General features: G+C 34.3%; 1 protein-coding gene across 1 annotated transcript; it reads left to right on the forward strand.

The window, feature by feature from the left end:
• Positions 1 to 2,771: 2,771 nt before the first annotated feature.
• On the forward strand, positions 2,772 to 11,661 carry LOC149076169 (eukaryotic translation initiation factor 4 gamma 1-like). Its single transcript, XM_089242192.1, has 6 exons — positions 2,772 to 2,777; positions 5,616 to 5,695; positions 5,826 to 6,018; positions 6,281 to 6,379; positions 6,477 to 6,641; positions 11,348 to 11,661. The coding sequence occupies exons 1-5, from the start codon at positions 2,772 to 2,774 to the stop codon at positions 6,600 to 6,602; spliced, it is 504 nt and encodes a 167-aa protein (XP_089098318.1). The 3' UTR covers positions 6,603 to 6,641; positions 11,348 to 11,661.
• Positions 11,662 to 11,868: the final 207 nt, after the last annotated feature.

The raw sequence follows: 11,868 nt of genomic DNA on the forward strand, positions 1-11,868 counted from the left end.
CTTTGTATACCGGGTCAATACTTTATACATGTATGTAATAATGCCAAAGCCCGATGTTGACAACTTCGTGAACTGGCCTGCCCAATTGACCCGGCCAATGTCAGAAAGAGGCACTCTAGCCGTTCTCTGGTCGGCTCCTACATATCCCTAAATTGATCCCAATGATCCGGGGTCATCCCCTCGTTGGCGTATTTTTTGTGTGATAATGATGTATAATTAGCCATAGCTAACCATAAATATAGTGGTTAGCTATGACAACCCTGACGATCAAAGTAATCTGAATATCGATAACTTAGTGATCCATATATAGGGATCGATATATAGGGGCCGGTGAAAGCACGAAATTCGGACATTGGCAGGATCAACTGGGCCGGCAGTTCGCGAAGCGGCCAGCTTCGGGCTTTGGTGATAGCATTTACATAATGTAAATGTTTATTAGGTGCTGTACGTTTTAAAAATTTATTATAAGAAAAAGAAAGTCCAAGAATATATAAATATTGTTATCGAAACTATGTAAATAGTTCTTATATAATTATCATTTATTATGTCACTTTTTGTCTGTAAATAGTCATTTTACCTTATGTAAAAATTAAAATTAACGCATTCCTCCGTAAATATCGCCATGGCGACAGCTCTAATGATTAGACGATGTCATGGCGCTAAGGAACTAGGCCAGATAGTAGAGATGCTGTTGTATATCTATAAACAAATAAGATCTTGCTTAAAAGTTGAATAGTTATTTCTTTGAATTTTATTTCCCAATCCCCGAATTTCGTGAGATCTTATAGATCTCTCTGAACACGTATAATTTTAGCAGCTCTCAAAAAATGACACCGAAAGAATCAACTCCTTTTAGATAAAAAAAAAAGTATCGTATTTATAATAGGCCGTATTTTGTTCAGAAATGACACTAAAAGCTACGCTTTCTAAAATATTTGCACAATAAAAAATTGAGGGAAGAAATTGGTATGATGGGGTTTTTTTCCGACCACGTGTTTGCGTGTACTGTATTCCCACCCCCCATTTACTGGCATGCCGCAAAACTAGAGGGACACCAGATTTTTGAATGTTGGCGTCTCACCGGAAAAAGCGCGGTTTAATTCGCAATATGTATTCAGCCTATTTAGTGAATTTTTTATAATGAAGATATTTATGAATTTTCTAGAATCTGTGATGCAAATTCGTTGGCATGCTGGTCTCACTCGCTGTTTCCCGGCATGCCGACTAATGTGAAGGATAGCGTATATTGTATGCATTACGGTAAATGTGATATTATATTCTAACATGTAACTATGCATAGTTCCTATGTATACTTACCAATCATCTTGGTGAGTTTCATAAGTTTATCATTATTATATGCGAATATGCAAAACATCCAAGCATCGTAGGTAAATTTGATAAAAACTTGAAATTTATCGCCTTTATCTGTGATTATGCATAATACCCTAATGTGACTGGTGAATTCGATAAATATGAAAAAAATTCCAAATGAGTCTCGTATGTGTGATGAACATGGTCGGGAGCAGATATAATGATAACAAATATTACGATCGTACTCCGATATAATGATAACAAATATTACGATCGTACTCCGATATAATGATAACAAATATTACGATCGTACTCCGATATAATGATAACAAATATTACGATCGTACTCCGATATAATGATAACAAATATTACGATCGTACTCCGATATAATGATAACAAATATTACGATCGTACTCCGATATAATGATAACAAATATTACGATCGTACTCCGATATAATGATAACAAATATTACGATCGTACTCCGATATAATGATACAATGCATGTATGAATTATCATGTAAAGTATACATATAGTACGATATCGGTTTTACCAACGACGCGACGCTTAGGTATTATGCATAATCACCGGTAAGTGATTGATTTAGGGAAATTTATGAAATTTTCCAACGACGCTTGGGTACTGTGCGTAACTGCCTTTAAAGGTGAATTCAGTGAAATTTATCAAACTTTCAAAAATTCTCGGCGATTATGCATTGTAATCGGTAATTATGTATAATAACCAAATTTATAGCATTTACACCGGATCATAAAGAGTAAATTGCACATTTTAAATAAAAAAAACTAATGCATTGTTGGTTCCTCGTTAATTTAAAAAATTTTCAGTCGTTTACTTTTCTATTAATTATTCAGTCAAGTCGCCATCCATTATTTAGTTTCCTTTAATTTCCAATAAATACTAAATTCAATTACAATTGGTGATACTAAATCTATCATAGATAACGGTAGATGCAAATAAAATGATGAAAGCAACACATCTTTAAAAATTTTCCAAAAGCAATTCTATCGCAGCTTTTCATAAGTTTTGAATACAGTTAGCATATTTATCCCTTTTTTTTTATTCTTTACAAAATTTAAAATATCCAAAAAATGCCCAAAACTTTTAAAAATTGCCATGAAAGTTTAGAAACACGAAAGAAAAAATTCAATTTCCATCAAAATCCTGGCCCCGTCATAATCCAGTGATCGATACTCGTTCGAAGGGGGGAGGGGGGATTTAGAAAGATAATGTATGGAGAATAGAGATAGTATTGAAACAGCGTGAAAAAAAATCGAGCTGACTAGACTAAAACAAAAAAAACAAGTTAATTGTTCTAGTCAGGCGTATGTCAGCCAATGAAAAAGCTGTTTATAGTTTCGGTTTCATACGTTGTTGTAAATAAGCTCATTATAGACAAGTGAAATTGTCTCACAGTGATTCTTAACCATCAACTGGCATCATGAAGGTAAGCTCAGAGAAAAGTAATGTACTCTGTTGTATTTTTACGAAGCGGTGGAGCTTTAAGCGGAATTACATTAATCAGGCATATTGTATAAAAATAACGTACTTTATTAATAATAAAAACTATTATGTAAAATGAATTAAATACGGTCATCGTCAGAGCGGTAAAACAAGAATGAAGTACAATTGTGACAAGTGTGAAGTACAATACAATGCAATAATTATTATACAGGGCTTTTGGCTACTATGATCATCCCATGTGTGGCCGGGAAATCAAAAATTAAACATCCACAGACGGATGGGACGGCATTGATCACGGTTTTTTAGTTCGTAGTTGTTTTGTAGTTTCACAACATACTCGATTCTTTTACTTATTACTAGGGCTCGGTTTTTTATGGCATGTCATATATTTTTGTGACAAGTCATATTTTGGGCATTTTTGAGCGTTCGGTCATATTTTAGGAATTTTCAAGAGATAGATAATATTTTTTTATTCCCGAAAACTTTAATCTGTGGATGTTTTTTTCAGAGAAATATAATATTATTGCGATGAAGGATAGCCCCTTTTTTGCTCTCGGAGGGGTCCTTTTGCTATGTTTTTGAATGACACATCAAGCTCTTGCGAAAGATGTTATCCATTCAGATGCTTGAAATTTTCGAGTTGAAGGCATTTTCATTAGGTCTGGGAATCGATTAAAAATTTTCTACTGGTTAATCAAAAATTTTTAATCGGTTCTTTTTCGTAACTATATAGTATTAATTGATGCTATACAAATGTAATTCGTCCGGTAATATTACTTGATGATAATAATAAGATAAGATAATAACAGTAACTGAAAAAGAAGAGACGGCAAAATAAAAGAAAATAACGGGGAAATTATTAGGCCATATTTTTGAATTTCAAGGTCAAATTTTCACGTTTCTTAGGTCATAAAAATCCGAGTTCTACTTATTATATTCATATAAATATGTAAAGTAACAGTTTTCAAGAATTTTCATAAGAATGGTATTCGCCCAATTTGAAATAAATTTTTATTTTTAGAAATTTTTCCCGTGAATTACATTTTTTTTTTAAATTTTGGATAATTTTCGGCAAGAGCTTTGCAAACTGAGGAATGGACCAAAATCATATATAAATAACATGTGAAAAATTTTTTTGTTGTTACAAGGATATATTATCTTTTTTTTGTTGTTGTTGAGACATTTTTTCATGCATTCTGAAGCTCTAGCGTTGAACCAGGCGTGTTTTTTCCCGTATAAGTTATCGTTATAAACTTTCAAGACCATGTAGAAAGTCCGAATTTGTCGTAACTAGGATTGTCGGCAAGGTAATGGCTAAAGCATGGATTTTTCACCGCCACTTCCTCCCCCCGTTATTATGAAAATCCAAATATCTGTAACATTGCTTTTGTGCATTATGTTTTGAGAAGTGAAAATCTCTTTTGTTTTCAATCTCTCTCTCTAAGATTTTCCACCTTCCTTCAAGATTGCCGACGTGGTAGTTGTCACTTTGCTCTTCCCCCTAGTTCTCTTCACCGAGTTCGGTGAGAATATTTTCACCAACGATGTTTATTTTATTTTGCAAACTATGTTAAAGTTCCAACCCAAAAGAGACTTAATGCCCAGCAACATTAAAATTTATGAAGATAAACAAAGAACCACTGAAGAAACCAGATGTCTGATTTATAGCTTCTTCAAAATATTCGCCCAAATATTCCTGGTGATTTTTTCTGAATTTTCAAAAGAACTTTGCTAAATGTTTTCTTTCCCTCAAATATTTATTTGAATAGTAGATATAGAGTGATATATAGAGTGATTCCATAATTCCCCCTTGACATTTTACTGGCAAACGGTTGATCCTACAGGCATACTTCCAATTAGAAGAAGAATCCAAGTAACATATAGAACTCATACACACCATTCATGTTTCAAGGGGGTTGTATAGTTATTATAATATTATAAATTAACTTTTTATACCGACACCCTGCCCTCAAAAACCAAATAAATCAATTTGTTCTGTCTCTTTTGAAGCCAAGGGGGGGGGGAAACATTCCACGTTTTAAGTGCAATTATCACCGAGACATTTGAATTCAAAACTGGGAGAAAAGTTGGGGAAGAAATGCATAAACGAGGGAAAGAAGCGGTCCATTAGTTTATGCTGTTCTTTGCTTTTCAACTTCCTTTTCAAACTTTTCTCCGATGTTTGAATTAAAATATCTCAGCGAATATTGCACTTGGAAACGTGAATTTTTTTAGCATCAGGAGATACAGGGTAAATACTTTCCAATTGGATTTTTAAGCACAGAGTATCATATAAAAAGTTTTTTTTTTATTTTATTACCTATACGCAGCATGAATTTGCGTATCTTAAATCTACACGTTATTTGGCTATTTTTTTTTTCTGATTGGAAATATGCCTCCAGATCAACTGTTCGCCAGTAAAATACAGATGAGGGAATCATGGGATCGCCCTGCATAGGGTAGCATTTCACTGCTACGTATTATCTTTATAGAAGATTTGTTTCTCCATTTTTCAGAAATGAGGCGAGTTGTTTCACAATAGAGATACTGTTGATTAATCTATTGGACTACTCCCCACACGGATACAACAGCCAGCAGCATTCTACAGACAATCATCGTGACTGAACAATAATATTTGAAAGAAGAAAGCGGCTATTATTTATCTTTAACCAAAGAATATCTAAAAACCGTTATCGGTTCATGATCAATTTGTAGCCATCACAAATTGATTCACAACCATTCTTGAGAGAAATTAGAATTCGCGAAATTTGTCATGATGTAATGGGATTTTTAATAAGAAAATGACGTGTAATTTTTCTAGGAAAATGAAAAGAAAAAGCTGGAAGAAGAATATGAAGAAGAGGAACATAAATCCAGAAGGCGACAACTTGGAAATATTCGGTAGAGTAAATTGATTGATAGGTCGTTTGATTATATGGAGACAGAAAACATTAAATGATGGTTGGGATGAGGTGTGCGCATTTTTCTTTTTTTGTATCACGATCAAAATCTGATGTGGTTTAAATTTCAGTTTCATTGGGGAACTCTTCAAGTTGGGAATGCTGATAAAGCCTATCATGCACCACTGTGTCAAAATACTCTTAACCAATGGTGATGAGAATTCTTTGGAGTGCCTTTGTCGATTTCTCACAACCATTGGAAAAAAACTGGATACGAAGAAGGAAACAGAAAGCAATGATGATTTTGATTTGAAAAATGAGGTTGTAAGTATCAATGACATGGTTGAATATATAATATGCCAATGTTGTACTGATGATATTTTGGATGAACTGAAATAAGATGATTTTATCTCTCTCTCTTATTTGCCTTTCTGTTTATTATTTGAACAAATTTCTCATCAGAGAATACAAAACAAAGTTTGATCCCATTTGAAAATTCAATTGCTTTGTATGTTTGGGATGATATTTTTTAATATTTTAATTTTGATGTATCTTAGTGAGGTTATGAATTCTTCCCAAATATTAGGTAGAAAACTGCATGGCTGTGATGCAGAAAATAATAGACATGAAACAGACTAGCTCAAGGATACGATTCATGCTTCAAGATGTAATAGAATTGAAAAAGGTGAACAGAAGATTATTGTTACTTTCAGTTTTGAAATTATCTTTTCTTGTATTAATTAAATTAGTAAGGCATGTATTTTATAATATTTTACCATCAGCGAAACTGGGTGCCAAGGAGGGATGAGAATAATGTAAAACCAATTGATCAAATGCATAAAGACGCTGAGGAGGAAGCCACAACAGCAGCTATTTCAAAATATGTCCTTCACAATAGTTACAGATGACAAAGACGTAAAGAGTTTCTCTACTATTTCCATATCCAGGTGATTGACGAATTATTTTAATTTAAACGTTCTTAATTTTTTATAACTTAGTTTATTTACAACATGAGATGCAACAGTTTGATTCATAAACTGGCTGGATGTTATTCAAGAGCGGCTGGAGCTTACTTATCGCCCAGGTGCAAAGATTCATATGCTGCCCCTAAAGACAACCCCGGCTAAAGGCTGACAGGGATTTAGCCAAGGGCACCCTGGATAAACTTGCTTTTTTTATTAGTATAAAGCCACACACAATAGTTGTGTGTGTAAGCGGGACGCGTGGTCACACGCTAGAGGTTTGCCTATTGGTTACATTCGAGCAATTAAATAGGCTTTAATCCAAGCATCTTCAACCCGTTGCTCGTGAGCACCACGCTGTTCGGTGCTCGTGTCCGATTTCGTGCTCAAGAACACTTGTGATCAACGTTTCAATTAAACACCTTGTACAAATTGTATTCAAGGATGGAAATCATCTTGATTTTTATTCATTCGCATGTTAAACTTGGCGTAAGGGTGCTTTTCTTTTGATGATAGGGTACAGGCAGTGCTCGCGACTAGTAAAAGGTTGAAGACCTCTGCTTTAATCAGCTGTAATCGATAGACTCATTGATTGTTTAATTCAAGTTTCGTAAAAGATCTTTTATCATACTTTTATAGTGTAATCTCGGACTTTGTTTTATGCCGGATAACTCAATCCACATTACAACTCTTATTAATGAGCTATCATCACCTACACTTATCCTGTAAAGGCAAAACAACTTTTATTAAGAAATTCATTTCAAAGGCGTTTCTGGTGCTCCGAGGACAGGACCAGTGAGAAGCCGAGCTAGGGGGGAAACGGGATGGGCCGGGACCAAAATCCTTACTTCCCTTTTGCGATAAAGTAAATTATTGTTTCAAGGTGTCAAGGTGTCCAAGGTTATGTCTGCTTCCTCAACTGTTCTCAACATCCTCGTTGTCGAGATATGGCTCAAAAGCACGATGTCATGTAAATTTTTACTACTAAAATTTTTTGAAATTTTCAGTCGAACTAAAGCCTAATCTAACGCCCCTTATAACCTGCCTTCCGGATACACCGCATATATATATATAACGTTCATCTACGTTAATGTTACAGGACTATTCACCGAACTTTATTGTCAGAGGTTGCATGTATATATAAATGCCTTTTTTTTTTGCCTTGCTTAGTTTTTTTTATTTTTTGCCTTTTCTAGTAAAAATTCCTTTTTCGAAATTTTCGTCCCATAAATGCCTATTTGAAAGTAAAACATATCATCGTAATCTAGGAAAACATTTGACGCTTATCCTACCAGTCGCTGTAATAGAATGATCGCTATAACGTGAGGTTGTTGTAACGAGCGTCAACTGTATCTACGAAAACAAGCATCGTTTCTCCTCTGAATATACAGATAGGGGATACATGCTCCTTCAGCATCGTATGATAGCATTTTTTCCCCGCGATAGCGTCGATTTAAAAAAAAAATTTTGACTTGGAAAATTTTTATGGTAACTCACGTAGTGTTTTTTTTTTTTTGAAAGAAAACAATGCATTTTTCGCGCCACCTCTTAAGATTAATTCAAGTCAATTCGAAATTGACTTATGGTATGCATATTAATAGTATTACTCAATATATGATACAATTTTATTATCAATCGTATCGCTCTCAGAATTTTTCGATTGTTTTCTTACGTTTAAAACTAGAGTAATTTCATCTGAATTTTTTCCTTCAATGTTTGAGCTGAAAGTTGAAATTCGTTGCAATCTGACGAGATGTGTTCAAAAAACAAATTCAATGAGATTCATTAAGAACTACATGTAAAAGAAAATAATAAATTGCAGTGATTTTTGTCCTGTTGATGCTTTGCTGGTTTTCTGTCAAGAAAGGAGTGGGAATCCTGCGTTTGAAATTGCAAACATTAACTGATTCGTATAAACACCTGCTTGATTTCTAGGAATCTTGATTTCTAAAGGAACTACATGTGAAAGAATACTAAAATAATCTGACGTTATATACGGGGCTCCTAAAATCTCCAAGAACCCTGGTCAACCTCCTCTTCTCTAAATAATCAATAAACAATTAATAGTCATAGCACATAATCTGAATACAGAGTTTGTATGTTTCGGTGCATAATTTCGGGCAAATTTATTGAAAAGAGTGATTTCAGAAACAAAATTGCGAATTTTAGCAATGGTCAAAATATTTCTAAAATTTTATTTCGATTTTTGCATTCGAAATGAAATTGTAAGAAAATATCGTGCAAATTACGCCATTAGAAAATTTTCTTCTAATTAAATGGAATCCCTCTCCAAAACAAGTTATTCAGTTATTATTGTTCTATTACATTATCAGTAAAAAAGAAGAGGGAAGAAAGTAGGGCGGTAGTAAAAAAGCGGGAAAAAATAACTGCGCAGTTATACCTGATGGCCCATACACACGGTCAGTTATACCTGCGCAGGCATAACTGTACAGTTATACCGAATCGAAAAACCATTCCCTTCAGGTCGCCTGTGCAGGTCAACTGACGGCCCCTACACACGCTCAGTTATGCCTGCACAGTTGGCCTGTACAGGCATAACTGCGCAGGTATAACTGAGCGTGTGTAGGGACCTTAACCTTGAACTTGGTTGTCGTTGAGGGGGAAATTCTTCCTTGGGGATGGAGTGCACATCTGTGGAATTTTCTAAAGCGGGGGAGGAAGAATACGAATAGCGTTGCCAGGCCCTTAGAATTTCTTCTGACAAACAACTTTCTACTAAGGGATATAGCCAAGCTCCATTGCTTTCAAAATCAACACCCATAGATTCTAAGGCCCGTAACTGAGCTTCTATGGTATCTACCAATTTTCCCAAGGGCAGCTTATTTTTGTTATGGCCTGAATTATCAATTATCAATTTTAATAATTCTCTTACATAGACCTCAATCAATAATTCGGTTTTACCAAACCTCTGTTTTAAAGCATTAATTGCCTTTTCATAATTTTCCGTTGTGACAGGATATGCATTGATAAATTCTCTGGCTTTGGTTCCAGATTGCATAGCCTGGCACAAATAATGAAATTTATCAATTTCGCTCAGTTCATCATTATCATGAATTTGTTTGAATTGAGCCCAAAACGGTAAATAATTGATTAACTCCCCATCAAACTTCTTAAGCTCAATTTCTAGCAATTTATACTGAGTACGTCTATTCGAACTAATGACAGATTCTGCCTTACTGCCCTGTTCTGGACTGGCATTTTGTAATGCCTCATTTACCAGACGTTTGATGGTAATAAACACATCTCTATACTCTTCCGTGGTATCATATTCTTTTGAGACATCATCATCACTAACATCTTTCAAGTCTAGAAGTGCATCTAGAACCGAACCGTCTAGATTTTCTAGTTTTTCTTTTAACTCTTCAAGCTTGGTAAATTTATCTAGAATTGCACTCTGATTCACTGGTTCATTACCTAATTCCTCTTTAAGAGAGTTTACCGTTTTTGTGAATGAACTTCTAATTGGCTTTCGTTGTCTAACTAACTTTTCCATGATAGAAATTCTTCAAATAAAATACCTTCGATTAAAATCTAAACTTATTTCACTTGGAAAATCCAAAAATTGTTTTTCAACAAAATCTAAAATTATTTCATTTAAAAACTCTTAAAATCAAAAATTCTTTATCCTGGCTGGCTCGCCACTTGTTTAGGGATCGACAAAGCGGAACCCGTCCGGGTCGATCTAAAATTTAATTTAAAATCATGTTTCTACCAAATAAAAATTAAAAACTTACCCCTCTCGCATTATGAAGAAAATGATAAATAAAATAAAACTGAGCAAGAATTAAACAACACTTAGTCGAAAAACAAAACCATTATAATCTTTTCTTTTCTTAAATCAGAGTGACAGACGTTCTACCCTTCTTTTCTCCTCAGTTACATGATGTGTACTACTGAAATATACTCACACAAAAAAGGAAAAGAAATAATAATAATAATACAGCTCGTACATATGGTACCTCTGCCTCCCTCTGTTGGGAAGCAGTGGGAGTCGCAACAGTCATGAATTGACGTTATGGCTCACACAACACAGGGGGGATTGGAGCAGGCATGCTCTAGGGGGGGGGGGGGCATGTTGTTTTGATCTTAGTTTTTGTTTTGCACCATAAATGCACTGCAAACAGCCATGGCTATTTATTAAACATGCATATTCAGTTTTCGATTAAATTGCTCAGATTCTCCCTCAGGGGTGTGTGACAGATGCGGCCACACAGGGCCCCACGTTTGAAGAAATCTCACATATGTTTTAATATAAAAATAAAAGTTAATTTTTTTTACAAAAATACAACAAGGTGGCCATGTTTCAATTATAGAAATGATGATGATTATTTCAAAAAATACAACAAATAAACCAGAATTATTCGCAACTTAAGGGAGCCCCACAGACCATTTTCTCTACCGGCTTCACTTCTGGTAATGGTAGCCCTGGAATTGGCCTAATCCTGAGAGCCTACTTACATTTGGGCTTGAAATCAATCTAACTTGGATAATAATACAGTTAACAGAAACTATAATTAAAACAATGGACAAAGTGCAATCAATTTTTAAGCTAGTTTTTGTCTTAATATCTTTGTTTTTAGCTTAATATCTTATTTTTAAGCCTTATAATATATATATTTTTTTAGTTACTTTTTTCTTTCATCCGAAAATAATAAATGCCTTTTTTTTAGTGCCTATTTTAGCCATTTTCAGTGCCTTTTTGCCTATTTCGACCATTTTTAGTGCCTGAACTTCCGGGCTCTATTGATGTCACACGTCTCTCAAAAATAGAAGATACGTCCGCCTAGGGTGTCAAGTAGTCCTACCATCAGCAACTTTCCTCACGTCATGAAAACATCGGCGTTGTCACTAAACTCGCTAAGTTCGTGGCCAACTTGGAGCGATCTACGACAAGAATGTGTTATTTCGGCCCTATAATTACCGGTTTCACATTGTGTAAACACTTACATTATTTACAAGTGAAAATTTATGTAATTAATAATAAAAGAACTATTTAGAGAAATTTTATACCAATTGTATGGTTTTATTTTTTGAATCAGTTAACAACTTTCTGATGTTGTCATCATAAAATTCTGAATGATTAAAACATGAATCATTCATGAATATCAAATATCATCTGTGATATTTACTTTGGATAAGACAAAATGATGATTTAACTTAATCTTCTCTATTGTTTAAAATGAAAAAAAAA

Source organism: Pholcus phalangioides, unplaced genomic scaffold, assembly GCF_987345545.1.
Source record: "Pholcus phalangioides strain wild (caught in Gottingen) unplaced genomic scaffold, Ppha-v1.0 ptg000015l_1, whole genome shotgun sequence".
In the NCBI taxonomy this organism is placed as follows: Eukaryota; Metazoa; Arthropoda; class Arachnida; order Araneae; family Pholcidae; genus Pholcus; species Pholcus phalangioides.

Excerpts from the sequence above, each read along its gene's own strand:
- LOC149076169 (XM_089242192.1), top strand. Across the intron at positions 6,019-6,280 it reads TTGATTTGAAAAATGAGGTT|GTAGAAAACTGCATGGCTGT; the intron begins GTAAGTATCAAT and ends CCCAAATATTAG. Across the intron at positions 6,380-6,476 it reads ATGTAATAGAATTGAAAAAG|CGAAACTGGGTGCCAAGGAG; the intron begins GTGAACAGAAGA and ends TTTTACCATCAG.